A 21,041-nucleotide genomic window follows, 5' to 3' on the forward strand; every position below is an offset into this window, starting at 1 on the left:
GGTGTGCCAGATCATCGTGGCCTGCTGTATGCTGCACAACCTGGCTTTTCAATGCCAGGTGCCTTTTCTGCAGGAGGATGGGCCAGATGGTGGTCTTGTGGCAGCTGTGGAGCCTGTGGACAGTGAAGAAGAGGAGGTAGAAGAAGAGGATATCGACAACAGAAACAACATAATCATGCAATACTTCCAGTGAGACACAGGTAAGAAGATGTCACTGCCTCCCATATCTCATACTATTATTGGAGCTAGCATGAGTCTGTCATTTTCACTCAGTGTATGGACCCTGACTTGTCACTTTGCATTTCCATTTCACAGATGGGGGTCCTACTTTATGCCCTTTGGTATATTCCCTCCAGGCCTACAGCTGTGTTACATCTGTATGTGCACAAGTAAATTGACATTGCTATATTCCATGGTTATTGCAATTACACGTTTGTGAAAGCACAGACTGACTCCGGATTGTTTTGTGATTGAAGTGTGTTTATTTCTGTGCAAATAAGTGGAGGGGGTTGTAAAATGGACAGGGGGGATGGTGGAGGAATATCCATGGCAGATTCCAGTCTATTTGTTTCACAGGTGCATTGTCCAAAGGGGCATAGGAAGTGGAGCAATGGCAGTTGAAGGATGGACAGGGTGACAAAGTGGGACAGAAGGGTGACATTCAGGGGGGTCTCATTTCCTGGCGGGGGTCTTGGCAATGTTCTCTGTCTTGTTCCTGGATCTCAGGGACCAATTGCGGGATGGTTCTCCATCTGCAGGGGGTGGGATGCTGGTGTCATGTTCCTGTGGCGGAGCCTCCTGTCCACTAGCGCCGGCGGAGGTGGAGGGCTGTTCATCGTCCAGGCTAGGGTCAGGGGCCCCTTGTTGTGCCACAGTGTCCCTCCTGGTGTTGACAAGGTCTTGCAGCACCCCTGCAATGGTGACCAGGGCGTTGTTTATGCACTTCAGGTCCTCCCTGGTCCCCAGATAGTGTTCCTCCTGCAGCCGCTGGGTCTCCTGAAACTTGGCCTGTACCGTGGGCATCGTCTCTTGGGAATGATGGTAAGCTCCCATGATGTTGGAGAGGGCCTCGTGGAGAGTGGGTTCCCTGGGCCTGTCCTCCCCCTGTCGCACAGCAGTCCTCCCAGCTTCCCTGTTTTCCTGAGCCTCTGTCCCCTGAACTGTGTGCCCACTGCCACTGCCCCCAGGTCCCTGATTTTCTTGGGTTGGTGGGGTTGCGTGGGTTCCCAGTAGTGGTGGACACACTGCTGACGTGTCCTAGGGACAGAGGGATGGGCCTGCTGGGTGGGTGCTGTGGTGGTGTTTCCTGAGGGGGGAGGCTCTGTGGTGGCTTGTGCCAGTGTCAGGGGAACCGACTGTCCCGAGGTCCCTGATGGGCCGGGCTGGTCATCTTGATCCAGTTGTGCAGAGCTGCTGTCATCACTGTGGGTCTCTTCTGTGGGGGGACTGGATATGTCTGGTACCTCCTGTCCGGTGACGTTGGGTTGGGGTCCTGCAGGGGTGTAAAGGCATGATTATTGCATCTGTGTGTGCCATCGTGTGCAATGGGTGAGTGACCCTGTACTCCAGTGCTTGCATTCTTGTCTTGGTCCTTGTGTGATATTTGGTTTGGAGTCTGTGTGGGTATCTGTAGTGGACATGCTTTGGTGATGGGTGTCCATGCTTTGGTGTTGCATGCAGGGCTTGGTATTGGGATGGGTGGGTTGTGATAGTCGGGCATATGTGAGGTGTTGGAGTGATGGGGGTGAGGGTGAGGGTGAGGGTGGGAGTATGTGATGGCATGCAGGTAGGGTGGGGGGGATGAGGTAGTAAAGAGTTGACTTACCAGAGTCCAGTCCTCCTGCTACTCCTGCGAGGCCCTCCGGATGCAGTATTGCCAAGACCTGCTCCTCCCAGGTTGTTAGTTGTGGGGGAGGAGGTGGGGGTCTACCGCCAGTCCTCTGTACAACAATCTGGTGTCTGGAGACCATGGAACGCACCTTACCCCGTAGATCGTTCCACCTCTTCCTGATGCCATCCCTAGTTCTTGGATGCTGTCCCACTGCGTTGACCCTGTCGACAATTCTGTGCCATAGCTCCATCTTCCTTGCAATGGAGGTGTGCTGCACCTGTGATCCGAATAGCTGTGGCTCTACCCAGACGATTTCCTCCACCATGACCCTGAGCTCCTCCTCAGAGAACCTGGGGTGTTGTTGAGGTGCCATGATGTGGTGTGGGTGATGTGTAAGGTGGTGTGTGTTGTGATGTGTGAGGGGATTTGTTGTGTGTTGTTTGAGGTGCGTGGATGTTGTGTAAGTGATGGTGTTGTGTGTCTGTGGATGCTGGTGTTGTTTATGGTGGTGTCTCTCTCTGGCGTGCTTTAAAAATTCTGGTAGTAAGGGTTTGTGGGTGATGTGGGTGTGTGCTTTATATTGGATTGGGTGTGTGGGTGGGGTGTGTGTATGTGTATCAGGTGTGTGTATTTCAAATTGTCCAATGTGGTTGTGTTTTGTATATGTGTGTGTATTTTGAGCGCAGCGGTGTGTACCGCCAATGGATTACCGCGGTTGAAAGACTGCTGCGTTGATTCGTGGGTCGTGGTAGTGTGGGCGTATTCCTGTTGGCGTCACTGTGTCGGTTTTGTTATCGCCAGTTTATCACTGACCTTTGGTGTGGCGGACTTGTGTGGGTGTCTGTATTATGGCGGATTCCGAGCTGTGGGTCGTAATAGCTGTAGCGGAATTCCGCAGCCGCAGCGGTATGTTGGCGGTCTTCTGCACGGCGGTAAGCGGCATTTACCGCCAAGGTTGTAATGAGGGCCTGTATCTTTTCCTCAGTATTCCAATAATTAAGTGCTTGTAGTTAAAATAGTTATGATAATATTTACATATTAGGATAAATAAATAAAACAGGGACTCAAGCATCTAATCGCTAGCCTGTCGCAGCAGTCGAGGGCCTCCTGCCAGGGACATGCTACTCCGGCTGGGACTCTCCAGTACAATCCATCCATGTTAAGCATAGAATAATATGTATATTCAAAGATAAGTAATATATCATTTTTTAAGCAGACCTAAAGGATATCTATATATTTTAAAATCCATAGCTATGGTTCACATTTGTACAAAGAAATACACGTATCTAGATAGATGTAATCAAAGTAAAAATGTTTACATACACAGGGATATGCTGTACATTAGTGTTTGAGTATGGCTGTTATGTAGGAAAGAGCCAAACCTTGACTAGTCTTCTGAAGATAAGACAGTTATCCGTGGATCTTAAATTTGGGAGTAATGAATTACATAGTTTGGCTGCTTGAAAAGAGAAAGGTGTACCACCTATGCCCTTTTTCTTGTATGGTGGGGTTTTGAGGCGAGGTGCCAATCCTGAGCGGAGGTTCCTTTGTTGAATGTATTTGGTGATATTATTCCTGATGAAAAGTGGTCCTGTTCCATGTATTTCTTTGTGGGTGATACAAAGCAGATTAAAGGTGGATCTTCTGGCAACCGGTAACCAACGCAGGGATCTCAAGGCAGAGCAGATGTGGGCTTGTGGCTTTATATGTAGGAGTAGTCTGGAAGCAGAGTTTTGAATCAGCTGTAGTCTTTTTTTATAGTCGATAAACATGATCTGGGGTAGAGGCCATTAGCTTAATCAAGTTTAGACAGTACAAGAGAGATAGTAGCCTTGACCCTGTGTGGAAATCCCAGGTGGTGGAAGGTGCATCTCAGAGTTTTCATGGTGACGAAGCTTGATCTTGCTAATTTGTCCACTTAAGTATTCATTCTTATCTTGCTTACTTCCTTAGACACCTTAGAAAGTTGTCCCAGATTGTCAGGCCAGGTGCAGAGTGGGTAATCATTTTTCCAATAGCCCCATGAGTATTTCCGTTTTGGAAGCATCGAATTTGAGATGGCTCCATGTCATCCACTGATCAAGAGTTCTGAGTTTCCAATGTCTTTGGGGCTTCCCAGCTTAAGGAGTGTTTGTGTGTTATCTGCTTAGCTGTCGCATTTGAGCTGAAATTAATTGATCCTTGCCGGTAATGGCATCATGTGGATGTTGAAAAGTATGGATGAGATGACAGAGCATTGAGGGACCCCTGCTTTTGTAAAGTACGATTTGGATGAGAAAAGGGAAGGATGGATGACTTTTGTTCTGTTTTGAAGGTAGGATGTGATCCAGTCAAGAGCAGTAACTTTTATGCTGGCTTTGTAGAGTCTTTGTATTAGAGTGTCATGGGCAACTGTGTCAAAAGCAGCTGAGAGGTCCAAGAGAAGTAGTGAAGCAACCCTGTTCTGGTCTACAGTGATTGTAAGGTCATACCAGATGGCAATGAGGGCAGATTCTGTGCCTCTTCCTGGACGGAATCCAGTTTGGTAGTCTGAAAGTATGGCGTTATCTTTAATGAATTGTGACATCTGGGCGAATGCTGCTCTTTCTATAAGTTTGCCCAGGAAAAGTCCGTTTGTAATTGGTCTGCAGTTGTTGGGGTCATGCGGGTCCAGGTTTGTTTCCTGTAATAATGGGTGCATGTATGGCTTTTTTTTAGGAATGTTCCTGTAGTTAAAGATTTATTGACTATTCTTGTTGGTGTGGCAGCAGAGGAAGATAAAAGAATGTTCTTAAATATTTGTGGTGGACAATGGTCAGAGGGGAAGCCGGAAGGCCTGCTTGCTTTGACCAGCTCCATAGATTCATTTTGTGATATTTGTTTGAAGTAATGCAGATACTGGGTTAGCCAACTTGTGGAGGGGATTTTTGGAAATGGGTTGGTGCTGGTGGTTTTCCTTTGTTTTGAATAGGAGTCTAATGTGTCTGCTTTGGTTGTGTAATGATTTGCCAATTTGTCCCTGAGTTCTTGAGTAATGGGATGTGTTTCTTTCTTTCTTTACACATTTAGCATTTTGAATTATGTCTCAATAGTACTTTTATTTTTTAGCTTTTTGATTGCTGATTTGTATATTCTGTTAAGTTTACGTAGGTGAAGTTTATCTTGATTGCCATTTGTTTTGAGCCAGGTTCATTACAGCCTTCCAATTTGCTGTTGTATTTTTTTAGTCCTATATTTCCCCAAGGTGCTTGTTTTCTTTTGTCCGGTTTTGTTTTTCTTGGTAGTATTAAGATGTCAAAAGCTTCCTGTACGCACTCAAAGTTTTTGAACAGAATTTATTGTGTCTAGGTGTGTGCTGGATGTTAGTTATGTTTCTAAGTATTCAAAATTGAGTTTGTTCCATGGTCAATAGATGGATTCATGTTAAGTGGTCTTGGTTGTGTTGATTTGTGGTGTTTTATGTTGGAAAGGTACCAAATGGTGGTCTGACCATGTGACTGGAGTAATCCTTTGAAAGATAGTGAGTTCTGGATTTGCAAAAATAACATCTAGGATGTGTCCAGCAATGTGTGTGGGTTTGTGTGCTATCTGATGTAGGTACAGTGTGACTAGACCAGTGATGATAGTTTTTGGATAAGGCATATTGGGTTTGTAAACCCAAATGTGTCACGGTTTCAGGCGGGTCTGATCAGGACTCTGGTTGGGACACCCCTTGAGGTCACCGAATATCCTAAAGAGGTAGTGTACTGGGGCAGAAGAGCAGCTAAAGGCATAAACGGAAAGGACAGCTATGGACAGGCACAGGAAAGTAAAAGCAGAGCAACCCTTGTGTGAACAAACAGGAAACAGATTACTAATGGACAAACACGCTGGGGTTGTTCACAGAGTAAGGCGCAGAACCTCCCACAGCGACAGGGAATGTCAATGCCTCTGTGCAGTTTGCTCTTACAGATAGTCATCCTGTCAGCCCCATAGAAAGGAGGCAGCAGAAGAGATTCTAGGGGTCATAGGACATTCTGACCGCGGCGGTTCAGCCGCGGTCAGAACAGGAAAACCGGCGGTCTCCCGCCGATTTTCCGCTGTCCTGCAGAATCCTCCATGGCGGCGCAGCTTGCTGCGCCGCCATGGGGATTCTGACACCCCATACCGCCATCCTGTTCCTGGCGGGTCGCCCGCCAGGAACAGGATGTCGGTATGGGGTGTTGTGGGGTCCCTGGGGGCCCCTGCAGTGCCCATGCCAATGGCATGGGCACTGCAGGGGCCCCCGTAAGAGGGCCCCACTTTGTATTTCAGTGTCTGCTTTGCAGACACTGAAATACGCGACGGGTGCCACTGCACCCGTCGCACATACCCACTCCGCCGGCTCCATTCCGAGCCGGCTTCCTCGTGGGGAGGGGTTTCCCGCTGGGCTGGCGGGCGGCCTTCTGGCGGTCGCCCGCCAGCCTAGCGGGAAAGCCAGAATGGCCTCCGCGGTCTTTCGACCGCGGAGCGGCCATATGGCGGCTCCCTACAGGCGGGCGGCTCCCGCCGCCCGCGGGGGTCAGAATGACCCCCTCTGTCTCTGGACCCTAGAGCACAGACAAGGAAAGTACTTACATACACAAGACACGCTCTTGTGGGTCCAGCTGGAAACACAGTGGCGACTCCTGAGAAAACAGCAATAGCACACTGTCACTGTTAGGCACGAAAGACAACGTATAACAGTAGACAAGGATGTGGGCTGGAATTGCCTCCTGGAAACCAGGAGCCAACCCCAGTACACAGGAGGACACGTATACACTGGTGAAGACTGATAGAACACTTACCAGACACAAATAACCAAGAAGAAACAGAAACAGAAGGGAACAAACTAAGAGGCAGAGGCAAGAACTGGGAACAGGCTCAGGCTGAAGCAAAGGCATGACTAGGACTGGAAAACATTTCAACATCTGTATTTATAGAAGTATGTCAAAAAGCCAGTAATGGTTTTATGAATAAGACTTGTAAATATAAAGCAAGGACTGAATGTTTAGGACAAGGAGGACATGTAAGCCGTGATCCACACATAACGCTCTCAGGATCGATGGAAGACACATTTAAAACCACACAAAATAGGCACAGGTGTCGCTCTAGTCCCATTTTTAGGTTTCATCAGTAGGCACCGCACATGCATTGTCGCTTGCATGAAACTATTATTTCAGAAGGAAAAAAAAATCTCTAAAAAGGGGCTTTACTTACCATTGGTTGGCCTCGTCGTCACTCTCATTTTCTTGTTTCTCATTGGTCAGTGCGTATGGGTTTGACTCCCTCTAAATGTGCTTCTTCCTTCAGTGGAGCATGATCTAAGCACTGATTAACTGCTTTATTAGTGTTTTTCAACTGCTCGTGCTTGGACTTAGGTACTTTTTTGTTGCTTACCCGACATCCTTACGCAAACCCATGAACAATATATCATTGTCCACAAACAACCTCTTCAGGTACTGGAAAGCGCCGCCCTGGGTCCCGTGTGAACAATAGTGACTCCCGCTGTGGCGCCGGTTCAGACATGAAATGACAGAAGTGGGAGTAGGTGACGTGACGCATCACTATAATGCCGGTTTTGGTGGTGGGGGGGGACTGTATTTGTTCTACATTTTAACCCTCCACTCGGCTCCTGTGTATGTTCCGAAACAGCTTTGGCACATAAATGGTTTTTACCGAACGTGTTGCTTAGCACATTGGTTACGATTACAGCTTATTTCCTCTAAGAACAGCTGTTTATAAGCTGCCGCGCACCCTTAGGATGATATTTTGACCATGACGAGTAGAAAGGGACTTTTTTCATTCCTCTCTAGTCTGAAAATAAATTAAAACGTATTATTTATTTTAAAAGATAGGACTTTAGACACGTCCAGCACACAGTGTCAGAAGACCCACATTCTTATGCCTGTGCTTTCACTAAAGAAAGCATTCTGGGATTGCCAGGATCCATTTTTGAAGAGAATTAACACACCTGTAAACAAATTTGGCAAAGAATGGGTTTCGAGTTCAGTGCCCGAGTGCTCCGGCGTAGGGTGACCACTAGGCATTGATGCAAATTCTGGACAGGACTGTAAAAAATTCAGGACAAAGGGTCAAAATTCTGGACAAAATTGCAGGAAGAAGGATCAAAATTCAGGACACAAATTCAAGAACAAACGTCAGTTTTACAGACACACGCAAGAGAGGCCATGCCTCACTATGTTGTCAGTGAATTTATTTACTTTTTAACATAGCACTATTTATTCACTGTGGTCTTTTTGTGATTGCCTCCTGGTATGCCACATTCAGGTGTCACATACGTCTGTGTTCAGTAGTAAATGAATGCCCTTCAGCACTGTGTCAAGGCCATCACCCCTACCCCAATCCTCCCAATCTTTCTTGAGGAGAAAGTAACAGCAATTTTTTTATAATGTTTCGGAACATTTTAAAACCCTTGGCAAACAGTTTGGAAACATTAAGGTAATTAACCTTATGTAAGTTTAAACACATTGAACAAAAACATCTAGCTTACCCCAACCACCCATGGACTTTCAATCTATTTTTTTTTTAAAGAGGCAGGGCAGATGGTGTGGCCGACCGTCTCACACCTAATGTCAGGATGTGAGGTAGCCACAACTTGTCTGTAATCTCACAGCACTAGAGTGTATGTCTAGTACTCTACATTTATCTCACGAGTCTACTCTGCACTCTGACACTGCATCACTCTGCATTACTGCACTCTCTGCCACTCTATTGTATGCCACTCTACTCCACTACACTCTATGCTACACTACCCCATGCCACTCTATGCCACTGCATTCTGTGCCAATACACTCTAAACAACTGCACTGTATGCCACTGCCCTCTACTCTGCACCACTGTACTCCACTCTACATCACTGCACTGATTCTATTCTGTAACATTGAACTCTCCGCCACTGTACTGTACACCAATCTACTCTGTACTCCTGCACTCAATGCCACTCTTCTGTGCATCACTCCACTCTACGTGACTGCACTCTACAGCACTATACTCTACTCTGCACTGCACCACTCTACACTACACTACGCCACTGCACTCTCTGCCACATGAGTCTACTCTGCACTCTATGCCACTGCACCACTCTACACTACTGCACTCTCTGCCACTCTATTGCATACCACTCTACTCCACTGCACTCTATTCCACAGTACTCTGTCCCATGCCACTCCATGCCACTGCGCTCTAAACCACTGCACTCTACGCCAATGCACTCTAAAAAATTGCACTGTACCCTGCATCACTGGGCTCTACGTCACTGCTCCTATGCCGCTCTACTCCACTCCACTCCACTCCACACCACTATGCCACTAACCTTTAGCCATGAACAGCAGCCACGCTGGTGTATAACATGGCTAAAACACATTGGCCAAGCCAATAACTCTTGCACAGACAAGACCTATTGGCTTTGCCAGTGTTAGTTAGTACTATGAGGTACCGAGGCCCCTGAAAGAACTGTGAATGTGTAAGTCCTTATTTTAAACATGCATTCGATGCTTCGTCAGGGATAATAAGCGCTATATAAATAAACTTACATCATAATTTAGGCTGCTACAAAATGCGCAAATACATTTCGGTTAAATATTAAAAAGCGCTTCTCAAATACAGGTATGAATAATATACAGTTTATACCTGTACAAACATTTTTTATAACACTCCATTAAAACCACACACTCCACAGCTCACCTTGGAACACCCTTAAGGTACTTCTCTAAAAGAAAATATCTTTGCCATCAGAAATCTTTAAGTGACTCCTTTGTTTAAAGTCAGTGCAGGTTTTCAAGCCCCTTTACATTTGCAGATTTACCAGTTTGCACATTTGCATTTCTTTAGGGGAGACACCCTGGCAAGAAGGCCTTTTCTTATCTGCCTGCCCCTCCCTCAGAGCACAGGAGACTCCCTGCCTTTCAATCCAGCTGGGGAAACATAATTTCGCCCTGCCTTAAGTGTCCTTTGGTGAAAGTCTAAAATTACAGACAAATGTCGTCCGTTAAGGCTTTCATCACGGACAACGGATGGCAGGGCGAAATTACGGGCAGTCCGTGAAATTTACGGACGGGTGGTCACCCTACGTCCGGCGGCTTTTCTCACTTGTGATGCCCAACAGCTCCTTCGTGAGACGTTTATTTATGATGGGCGACAGCCAGGGAAGGGCACCCCTTGTCTCAGGCCTCCCGTGTGAGCATCAGAGTCGAGCTCCGTAGTCCGCAGGGGCACAAAGTAGAAGCCCAGTAACTGAGTACCTCTTCACTGTAGCGGCGTCAGCCTCTGAGTCGTCCTCAGGGCACTGACTCACCTGTTGATGGAGCTGTCGCCAGGTGCAGAGACTGGGCATAGGTAAGGTACCGGCCGGAACTTTCCTCCTCTGCTTTTTAAGTAGGGCTGACCTATCACTTCAGGTCGGCGGCTCCAATGCGCATCCTTTGAAGTGACATAGCAGTGATTTCTGGGAGTTGTAGTCTTTCTTTGCTGTAATTAAACCAACTTGGCGAATACGCCAGATGAAGGGTTTGTTTTGTAAAACAGGAGCCAGGGACTGCGTACGTAGTATACCCCCGACACTGAGCCGTTTAGCACTTCTGTTCCTGGAATGGCGCTAATTACAGAATCAGGGTCTGTTTTACCTGATCTGTGGCAGGTTTACTCTTGCTGCACGTATCTCACCCCTCTTCACCGTGTTCGACCACCCGCCACCCTTAATTGTGATCGGACACTGCAGGGCTGAATTGGCAAAATAATGCTCTGGGATCCCATAAATTGTGGATCAAGGTGTGGCAGAGGAAGGCGGTTGGAGTCATGATGGGTGGAATTTTATAACCAGTGTCCGACAGTCAAATTATACATTTATTTTTTAATAAATAAATTGGCAACAAGGGTATGTGTGACTGTAGGAAAGTAGCCTCTTTCTAGCTTGGTTATCCCCAATTTTGGCCTGTTTGTTAGTGTGTTTGCCTGTGTCTACTGGGATCCTGCTAACCAGGACCCCAGTAGTTATGCACTCTCCCTCCAATTTAGTTATTGGTTAGAGTTGTCACAGTATTTCACCCACAATTGGCACACTGATGCCCCATTAGAAGTCCCTAGTATATGGTATCCAGGGCATCGGGGTTCCAGGGGATGCCTATGGGCTACAACATATATCTTGCCATCCATAGGGAGCCCATGCAAAGGCTTCTGCAGGACTGCCATTGCAACCTGCATGAAAAGGTGCATGCACCCTTTCACTGCCATTTTGCATTACACTAGGTCACTTATAAGTCACCCCTACGCAGGCCTTCTAACCCAGAGGGCAGAGTGCAAAGTACCTGTGTGTGAGGGCACCCATGCACTAGCAGAGGCCCATTTTCCCAGACTTCGCGAGTGCGGGGATGCCATTTTATGTGTGTCCTGGACATAAGTCAATCCCTATGTGCAGCTACATAATGGTAAATCCGAACATAGGCATGTTTAGTATCAAACATGTTGGAATCATACCCGAAGGCTTTTTCAAGCATTGGTTGTATGATTCCATACTCTCTGGGGGCTCCTTAGAGGACCCCCAGTATTTCCATTCCAGCCTTCTGAGGGTTTCCAGGCAGCCCCAGCTACTGCCACCTCCCAGACAGGTTTCTTCCCTCCTGTTGCTGGAGCAGCTCAAGCCCAGGAAGGCAGAACAAAGGATTTCCATTGGGAGGAGGGGTGTTACACCCTCTCCCTTTGGAAATAGGTGTTACTGGCTTGGTTGGGGTAGCCTCCCCAAGCCACTGGACATGGTTTGAAGGGCACATTTGGTGCCCTCCTTGCATAAACCAGTCTACACTGGTTCAGGGACCCCCAGTCCCTGCTCTGGTACGAAACTGGACAAAGGAAAGGGGAGTGACCACTCCCCTGTCCACACCACCCTAGGGGTGGTGCTCAGAGCTCCTCCAGAGAGTCCCTGGGTTTTGCGATCTTGAATTCAAGGTAGGCAGGGAACTCTGAGAGCATCTGAGTGGCCAGTGCCAGCAGGTGATGTCAGAGCCCCCTCCTGATAGGTGGTCATTTTGGTAGGTGACCAATCCCCCTTTCAGGGCTAATTAGGGTCTCTCCTTTGGGTGGTTCCTCAGATTCGGATTGCAAGACTCCAGCAGGAATCCTCTGTATCCTCCACTTTGACTTCTCACCAAAGAAACTGCATCTGGACTCATCAGGACCCCACAGGCTGCAACAAAGAAGCAAGATGCCTTCTGCAACATTGTAACTCTGGCTCCTTCCAGCAACTGCAACATTTCTCTAGTCGTGCATCCTCTGAGGACAGCCCGTCTTCAGCCTGCGTCAGAAAAATGAAGGAATTTCCCTTGGGGTGAAGGAGTCACTCCCCTGCTTCTGCAAGCACCAACTGCGACAACGACCAGCTCCATGGATCCCCTCTCCTGCTAAGCTGCGTGGATCCTGCATCACAGGTGGTGGACTGAAGTAGTTCCAACGGTCTTCTTGTCCAACTGTCCAACTTTGGTGGAGGTAAGCCCTTGCCTCCCCACGCAGGACAGTACCCCCGTGCACAGTGTCATTTGCAGCTGCCAAGGCTTGTGCATCCTTCCTCCAAGATCTTCGTACATCTTAAAGCTCCGGTCCCCAGCACTCTATCTGCGATGCACTGCTCCCTGAGTAGTTCTCTGGTGGCGTAGGAGCCTTTCTTGTAGTGCTGTGTGGGCCTCTTCTGCAACTTTCGTGTCCCCATCCTGTGTGACTCCTGTGAGCACTGCCTGTCTTCTGTGGGCTCTCTGTATTGCTGAGGGCCTCCTCTGACTCCCCCTCCTGGGTAGAGTCCACCTGGTCCTTCCTGGGCCCCGGCAGCGCCACTTTCCACTAACTGCGAGTTTTGCGTGAGCCAAGCCTTGTTGGCAGACTCCGACGACGCTAACCTGACTGCAATCCTCCATCCGGCATGGGACATTACCTGCACCGTCCAGGAATCCGACTTCGTCTTCTTGGGTGCAGTGCTGACTCTTCTTCCTTACTGGTGGTTCACTTCTTGCACCTTTATCATGGTGGGTAGGGGCTCCTGCCCTACCTGGACTCTTCTGTGCTTCTTGAAGTTGGTCCCCTTCTTCGACAGGTCTTCGTATCCATGGAATTCACTGTTGGTGTCTTGCAGTCTCTACTGGGTTTTGCAATATTCTTCATTTCTCTCTGTGTGTTCTGGGAAACTTACTGTGATTTACTCCTGTTTTCCTGGTTGCTGGGGTGGGTTGTGGTACTTAACTTTAGGCTTTCCTAGTCCTCCCGGCTCCCCTCTACACCCTACACTTGCGTAGTTGGGGGACCGACTTTCGCAATCCACTTTCTTAGTGTATGGTTTGTGCTCCCACAGGCCCATTTCTAACTATTGTGATTTTCACTAATTGCACTGTTTTCTAACTGTTTGTATGCCTATTTCTGCATACTAGTGCATATCATTTGGTTATTACTTACCTCCTAAGGGAGTATAGTCTCTATGGTATTTTGGGTATTTGTGTCATAAAAATAAAATACCTTTATTTTTGTAACACTGAGTGTTTTCTTTCATGTGTGTAAGTACTAAGTGTGACCACAGTGGTATTGTATGAGCTTTGCATATCTCCTAGATAAGCCTTGGCTGCTCATCCACAGCTACCTCTAGAGAGCCTGGCTTCTAGAAACTGACTACACTACACTAATAAGGGATAACTGGACCTGGTATAAGGTGTAAGTACCATAGGTATCCACCACACACCAGCCTCCTACAGTGACAGTAAACCTGTTCCCCTTTACTTAATTGGCCACAAAGATGCCGCATAAAAAAAATAATCTTGCAGGATTAATGCAAATGCTGCAGAGATCATTGTGTGCCCACAAATTCTGAGGGGTTTATATGTGCGGCAAGATAACTCTAGTGGTAACGCACTTCTGGGAGAGTTCTGTGCTTTGTCCAGGCATAGTCTTGACTCGTAAAGTAGCATAGAGGATTATTGTGCTCCCAGCAGAGCACATTGTGTAACATGCAGCTCACAGATTTGTCTTTTATTTAGATAGGTAAGTTGGCTACCACTCTTAACACAGAGATCATTTTGTTACTTCCAGTTCTTAAGTTGGAAGCCTTCTGATATAGCACAACAATCTACTTACTGGCATCAAGGAGCTGCATGCAAACTGTAAGTCATGGGTTTTTTACTCTTATTCTTCTCAGTTTGTTGTCATTTTAAGATTGGAAAGCAGGATTCCTTGGGAAATAATAGACTCTTGTTAGTACAGACAGCCACTATGTTATTTGTTAAATCCTGACTTTGTGATTCACCCGAACATTCTCTCTTAACATATGATGTCTACAAATATGGATGATATGTGAGTCCTACACCTTATAACCCTCATTGTCACACTTGTATGATTTATTGTACCTCTGTGTGTGATGTAAAGCGCTAGGACGCACTACACTGGGATGAGTAGTGCTATAAAATAAAAAAAGAAAGTAGATGCCATTTAAATCAATAGTTTTGTAATTAATCAGGCAGGTAAATCTTGCATTCTTACAGTGCAAGCACGGGAAACGCCCTGAAGCACGACTCCGTAACAACGAAGTCGTGGACAACTAAAGCGGAACAACGCTTTCGTTAAGCACGACTTTGTTGTTTTGTGCCTTAACCACGCATGTGCTGAACAACGCACATGCGTGGTGAAGGCACAGAACAAGGGAGTCGGCTGAGGAGGACGACGCGATGAGTCAGGTAAGTGGGGCGGGGGTTGGGGTTTTAGTTTTAGGGGCGGGGGTGGGGAGTCGGGTATTTTTAGTTTTAGGGGCGGGGTGGGGGGTTGGGGTTTTAGTTTTAGGGGTGGGGGTGGGGGGTGGGGGTATTTTTAGTTTTAGGGGCTGGGGTGGGGGGTCGAGGGGTTTTGGTTTTAGGGGCGGGGTGTCGGGGTATTTTTAGTTTGGGGTGGGGGCTGGGGTTTTAGTTTTAGGGGTGGGGGTTGGGGTTTTAGCTTCAGGGGAGGGGGTGTCAGTGCGGTTTAGGTTTAGGGATGAGGGTGAGGGGTCGGGGTATTTTTTGTTTTAGGGGTGGGGGTTGGGCGGTTTAGGTTTGGGGGAGGGGTATTTTTAGTTTTATAGGCGGGTTGGGTGTCGGGTATTTTTAGTATTTGGGGTTGGGGGCTCGGGTGGTTTAGGTTTTTTATGGTGGGGTGGGGATTTGAGGTGGTTTAGGTTTTAGGGGTTGGGGTGGTTTTAGGGGCAGGGTGAGGGGTTGTGGTAATTTTAAGGGTGGGATTGGGGTGGTTTTAGGTTTTAGGGGGGTGGGGGGGTTGGGTAATTTTAGGGGCGGGGTGGGGGGTTGGGGTGGTATTAGGTTTTAGGGGTGGGGGTTGGGGTAGTTTAGGTTTTAGGGATGGGGTGGGGGTTTGGGTTGTTTTGGGATGGGTTGGGGGTCGGTTAATTTTAGGGGTGGGGTGGAGGGTTGGGGGTTTAAGTTTTCGGGGCGGGGTGGGGTGGGGGGCTCGGGGTAGTTTTAGGGGCGGGGTGGTTTTAGGTTTAAGGGGTGGGGGTTGGGGTACTTTAGGTTTCAGGGATGGGGTGGGGGTTGGGGTTGTTTTAGGAGCAGGGTGGGGGTTGCGGTAATTTTAGGGACGAGGTGGTGTTTGTAGTAGTTTTAGGGGCAAGGGTGGGGGGTTGACGTGGTTTTAGGGGAGGGGTGGGGGGGCTCACGGTAATTTGTAGGGGTGGGGATGGTGGGCCAGGGGGGACATATGCTGGAACCATGCATGCCTATCTCTAATGCCTTTACCAGGAATGACCTTTACAACGAAAAATCGTTGCTAAGGTATTCATGGTAAAGGCATTAGTGGTGACAACGCGGTCGTTGTTCCGGCCTCGTTGTTCAGGCATACATTGTTCCAGCATGCGTTGTTCCGACATACATTCTGCAAGCACATCTCTTACATAGGTAGTTGAACAAAGTTAAAACAATTGTCTCCAATAGTTTCTCTTAAGTACTTTTGAAGTGATAACAAGCTGTGCTTCTTTGTTTCATTCCATTGAACTGGTGTCGAGGGGTTCGGTTCCGTGTAGCTTCCAGCCAGGGTGATACTTGAACCAAAGGAGGGCTGATGGCCCTTTAAATCAGGCCTTTGTTTGGGGCCCATCTGTTCTTTTTCAAATGAGAAACCCTACTAGCTTCCTGCTCCAAACGAATGCAGACAATGTGCGGGCTGTGCCAATTTATGTCCAGTGTCCGAAAATGACACTAGGACAAATTCAGCATGTTTCCTTGCATTGGCTGGATCCCAGAACTGGCACAGAAATAGCCACTGGAACCAGGATCCGGCGAGATTCCTCTATTTTCCAGCATTCGCAGGTTGTGGTATTACCATCCATCAGGGCAGAAGTGGACAATGGGCTGTGTGCTTACACTACATCTAGGACCTATTTGCTTTCGGGTTTGGAAATACATTTAATTCCCTGTGGATCGGACTGCCGAGTTGTGAGGTTATCACAGCCCGCTCCTTTCCTCTCATACATTTCTGCAGCTTAAAACTGCCAAAATCTACTAGGGTATGTGATAAAAATGCAAACGATGTGGATTTCGGTGGACAAATACTGAATTCGAATACACTGAGTCATTTTACCTTCCAAAACTCGGAATAGGAGTTATTTACCACATATGGCTGCTGAGGATGTTTTGTGTGAGATAAATACCACACTCTCTTCTGAAAGACTCAGAATCAGGCCACAGAGAGGAGCCATCCTCAGAGCTGCCAACCAGCCCCATGTCCTTGGAGACACATTCAGCCTTGGCTTGTTTCTTTAACCGATAGTAATTTGCACTTGGGGGACTCTGGATCCCATGGTTAAAATATTAACAAGCATTGGCAAAGCCAATGGGCCTTGCCTATGTGTGAACTATTGGCTTTGTTAATGTGTTTTAGCCACGTTGTAGAGTAGCATGGCTGAAAGTAAAGAAAAAAAGCACAATCACGTGCCAGCGCTGACCACATCATAACATTTTCTCGTTTGCTTTCAGCTACCCTGCATACCAACCACAATTACATACAATGGGGGTCATTCGGACCGCCAGGGAAAAAATGACCAAAGCACTGCGAACAGGCTGGCGGTGCTTTTTTCCATATTCTGACCGCGGCGGTACCGCCGCGGTCGCACCGCCGGGGCCGGCGGTTTCCCGCCGTTTATGCCCCGGCGGGGATAATCCGCCAGGGCTGCGTTGCAAGCAGCGCTGCCCTGGGGATTATGACCCCCTTACCGCCAGCCTGTTTCTCGCGGTTTGCACCGCCAGGAAGAGGCTGGCGGTAAGGGGTGTCCTGGGGCCCCTGGGGGCCCCTGCACTGCCCATGCCACTGGCACTGGCATGGGCAGTGCAGGGGCCCCCTAACAGGGCCCCGGCCAGCTTTTCACTGTCTGCACAGCACAGCACAGCAGACAGTGAAAAGTGCGACGGGTGCAACTGCACCCGTCGCACGGCCGCAACACCGCCAGCTCCATTAGGAGCCGGCTCCTGTGTTGCGGCCTCATTCCCGCTGGGCCGGCGGGCGCAAACCAAGTTTGCGCCCGCCGGCCCAGCGGGAATGTCAGAATGGGGGCCGCGTGAGTGCGGCCGCATGCCGGTTTCTGCCTGGCGGGCGGCGGCAGCCGCCCGCCAAGGTCGGAATGACCCCCAATATGACTAAAACATAGCCAACAGCTCTTGCATAGGTGACACCTATTGACTTTGACAAGTCTTGCTGTTCCTTGGAGAGTACGTTTCTCCATGCTTCAAGATTTCGAAGGCTGGGTGTATACCCTGCATCTGCCCTTTCTGTATGGCATCCTTCCATTCTTTATTTTTTAAACTGTTTCTGGTCCTGTACCTTCTACTTTTGACATGTTTCAGGTACTCCAAGACCCGGCTCCAGTTAATAGCCTCTAATGTGTGCTTTGCTTTGCTGTGGTCCTCTTCCATTCATGTTCCAGTTTTTCCGGGTCAGTGATGGCTCCTGTTAGAAATGACAGATCATGTGCCAGTGCTTTGCAGGGTGACACCAAGCATTCTGAACGATTTAGAGAACACAAAGATGCTTGTTCTGTGTGCAGTGAAAACAAGCATTTACAATGCAACGGGTCTCGCGTTTGCTCATGTTAGAGCTGATCGCGTTGTAAACTCTTAACCCGACTTTTCACCTATCGGGCAAAAGTGCATTTATGTACATAACCCGAAAAAGTGAAATCAAGTATGTAACGCGCTCCACTTCTGCCAAGCGAGATCGTGCTTGTAAATTAGAGAAAAAAAAGTCCAAGAGCCCGATGGAAAACAGCGAGCCTCGCATGTTTTCTGTACTTGGTCGCTGTGCTCGAGGAGGGCTAGCCACCAGAAAAGGCATGACATATGCGTGCCTTCGACTAATGAAAGCAAGCAGATTTTATTAGGGAAGCCCACGAACCAATAAAAAACACTGACGTGAAGTTGACAGGGCTCCGAGCCCTTTTCTAAATACAAAAGAGTCTTGCTGCGATACGCATTCGCGAGCGCATGCAACGCAGGCTCGACCCTAAAAAGGACCTGGTGACTTTCCAGGCACGATGTAGTGATGGCAAATGCCATGTACAAGAGGAAATCCTTCATGTTCCTGTCAATATCCAATTTCAAAGCATCCATCAAATGAAAACACACTCTTTATGACTGCTGCTCATGGATACTTCCATAGTCTATGAAACTAGGATTTTTTTTTTAAAGAAGTATTAGTAGTCAGGCAGAGTTCGAGTTCCACCTTTGCTCCTTTTTCTAGAAGGCGCTGACCATATAGTACTTTCTAAGATAATATTTATTTCATAGGGAACTGCACAGTCTTGTCGCCACAGAACAAAAAACATAAAATTACATTAAAATATTTTGGAGGTTGAACAAGGAAAATGTTTTCTAGATGGGCACATATTTTATTTAAAATGTTTAACTTCAAGAGCAGAGCATATGATAGATTAGGGTTTTTGCGGTAACAGATATAGAGGTGCAAATAAATATTTCTTGTGTAATGTTAAAGGAAGTGTTGTACACCTGGTCCTAATAAGATATACTTGTTCTTCCATAGATGGCATCGGTGACCGACACCAGGTATGGGCATAAAGATGCTTCAGACCAAAACTTTGACTACATGTTCAAACTGCTGATTATTGGCAACAGCAGTGTGGGAAAGACTTCCTTCCTCTTCAGATATGCTGATGACACCTTCACCCCAGCCTTCGTTAGCACTGTGGGTATTGACTTCAAAGTAAAGACTGTTTATAGAAATGATAAGAGAGTGAAGTTGCAAATCTGGGTAAGTACTACTGGGTTTGACATAGAATCATATCATAGTAGTTAGTTTGTTTTGTTATTTGTCCTTTTTCATTGATGACTTACAACTGTATAGTAAAGGTGCTCATGACGTAGCTTACTTTGGGTTAATGCAGAACATCAGCAATAAGATCATTTAGGTGTACTCTTGGGAGGAAACCTTGACTGATAAAGTTGAATTTGAAACCCATGCATCTGTCCTTTCAGAACCTTTATATTAGCAAATCATCTATTTTGTGTTCACTGGGTGTTCATTTTGCACACAACGATCTTTTTTGATAACCATGAGAGAAGTAGGCTATGCAACAAGAGATGATATTACTAGTAATGCAATTCAAATTTCCCAGTAGTGACGATTCATATGCAACATTGATTTAGAATTATGTCAATTCCCCCTTATAGTCAGTACTCAACCTATATGAAACACATTTTTTACATATTCACTGAAAAATCATGAACATTTTAACAGCAATATTGAATTGATAAATAATGACTTCTGGACAACATCTTAGTATATGCTCCTACTACTTGAAATAACATGCAAACATGGTTTGATCTCGCAAGTCAAATACTCTGATTATATTTTTCACAATCATGTATGATAGATGTTGCTCAATTGACATGCACAAACATTAAAATTCTCTTAAAAATCTTAAGGGTAGTAGTATACCCAAAGCCCCATTCCAACTAGATGTATTTATGTTATAATTCTTAACATGAATCAGACATGTATCTATTGGTTCCACTAAATATATGTAATGCTAAGCTTGGGTTTGTTTTTAACACTGATTCTTGCGATGTGGCTGACCGAAGACAAGAACTTGGTATTTACATTCAGATGAAGAATATTTATCAAATGCCTTTGTTTCAGATGTTTGGTGCATTACAACTCACTATTTATCAGATTTCATTTTATCCATTTTTAATTCAATCTAATGGAAGGATGTAGTTATTTTTTATTAAAAATCTCTTGTATTGCTTGTTGCACTTGATGTTTGCAAGTTGTTGTATGATGTTTATTTGCACTGAAGTCGTATCAATTGCACTGAAATATACATTGAACAAGCTTTTTGACCAGTTGTATGATTATGCCCATAAAACAAGTAGGAGTTCTTTTTTGATAAACCATTTTTATTAGTTTTATATAGAACAGCATGAAAACCCAAAAGATCACTGGTACAATTAGTACAATTAGGAGAACAAACTGCAGAGATCTAGAGCATAACATACTGGTATACATACAGGAACCATCGCAATGGTCGAAGAACAAGGAGTTCTTATGGGCATTGAAAAAGACAGAATTTTGTAGAACAGATCTTTGCAGTTATTGACCATCTGGACCTAAAGCAGAGGAAAATTTGCTTCATGACAAGGCTCAGTTAGGACCAGAAGATGCATGTTTTTTAGAGATTGTGAAATGACATGTGCCTACAAAGATAAATATTTACAGAAGAGTGACAGAACATTTTTGCTTACAGGCATAAAGATTACTTAGCAATGCATTTAGCAATGCTGATTACTTAGCAATGCCTTTTTGTCTATAGTCTTACATTTGTTAGACTTTGCTCTCCAAGGGTTAAGGCTTGAGAATAGATGATAGGGAGAATTGATCCCTGAGAGGTAAATAAGACGTATACATGGTGGTTAGAGTAACTAGGTCTGGTTGAAGGACACTTTTTTTTACGTGGATTGTTTAGAAATTGGCATAAACCAAAAAATTACCAAACCTTACTTCATGAGAACACCAATGGCATAAAATAAGTGTTCTGTTTGTCTTCTAAAATAAGTGTGAGGCACACATTGCTATTTATATTTCTCATGTGAAATCTTTCTAAGAAGATACTGTTTCAAAAACATATACTTGTGAGTACTCCTTTGCTATTCTGTCAAATGTATGTTTTTGGTTTCTTTGGGTTTTCCGATGT

The 21,041-nt window shown here is 46.4% G+C and overlaps 1 protein-coding gene across 2 annotated transcripts in view; it reads left to right on the forward strand.

Annotated features, from left to right (window-relative positions):
* RAB3B (RAB3B, member RAS oncogene family) overlaps positions 1-21,041 on the forward strand; it is a 485,656-nt gene that overhangs the window by 66,988 nt on the left and 397,627 nt on the right. For both annotated transcript variants that reach the window (XR_011203005.1, XM_069232675.1), the window contains exon 2: positions 18,872-19,099. Coding sequence is in view for 1 of the 2 variants with exons in the window: in XM_069232675.1 (XP_069088776.1) it covers positions 18,872-19,099 (228 nt within the window). In the remaining variant the exon portion in view is untranslated. The remainder of the gene's footprint in view (positions 1-18,871; positions 19,100-21,041) is intronic.

The sequence above is a fragment of the Pleurodeles waltl genome, chromosome 4_2 (genome assembly GCF_031143425.1).
Source record: "Pleurodeles waltl isolate 20211129_DDA chromosome 4_2, aPleWal1.hap1.20221129, whole genome shotgun sequence".
Lineage (NCBI taxonomy): Eukaryota > Metazoa > Chordata > Amphibia > Caudata > Salamandridae > Pleurodeles > Pleurodeles waltl.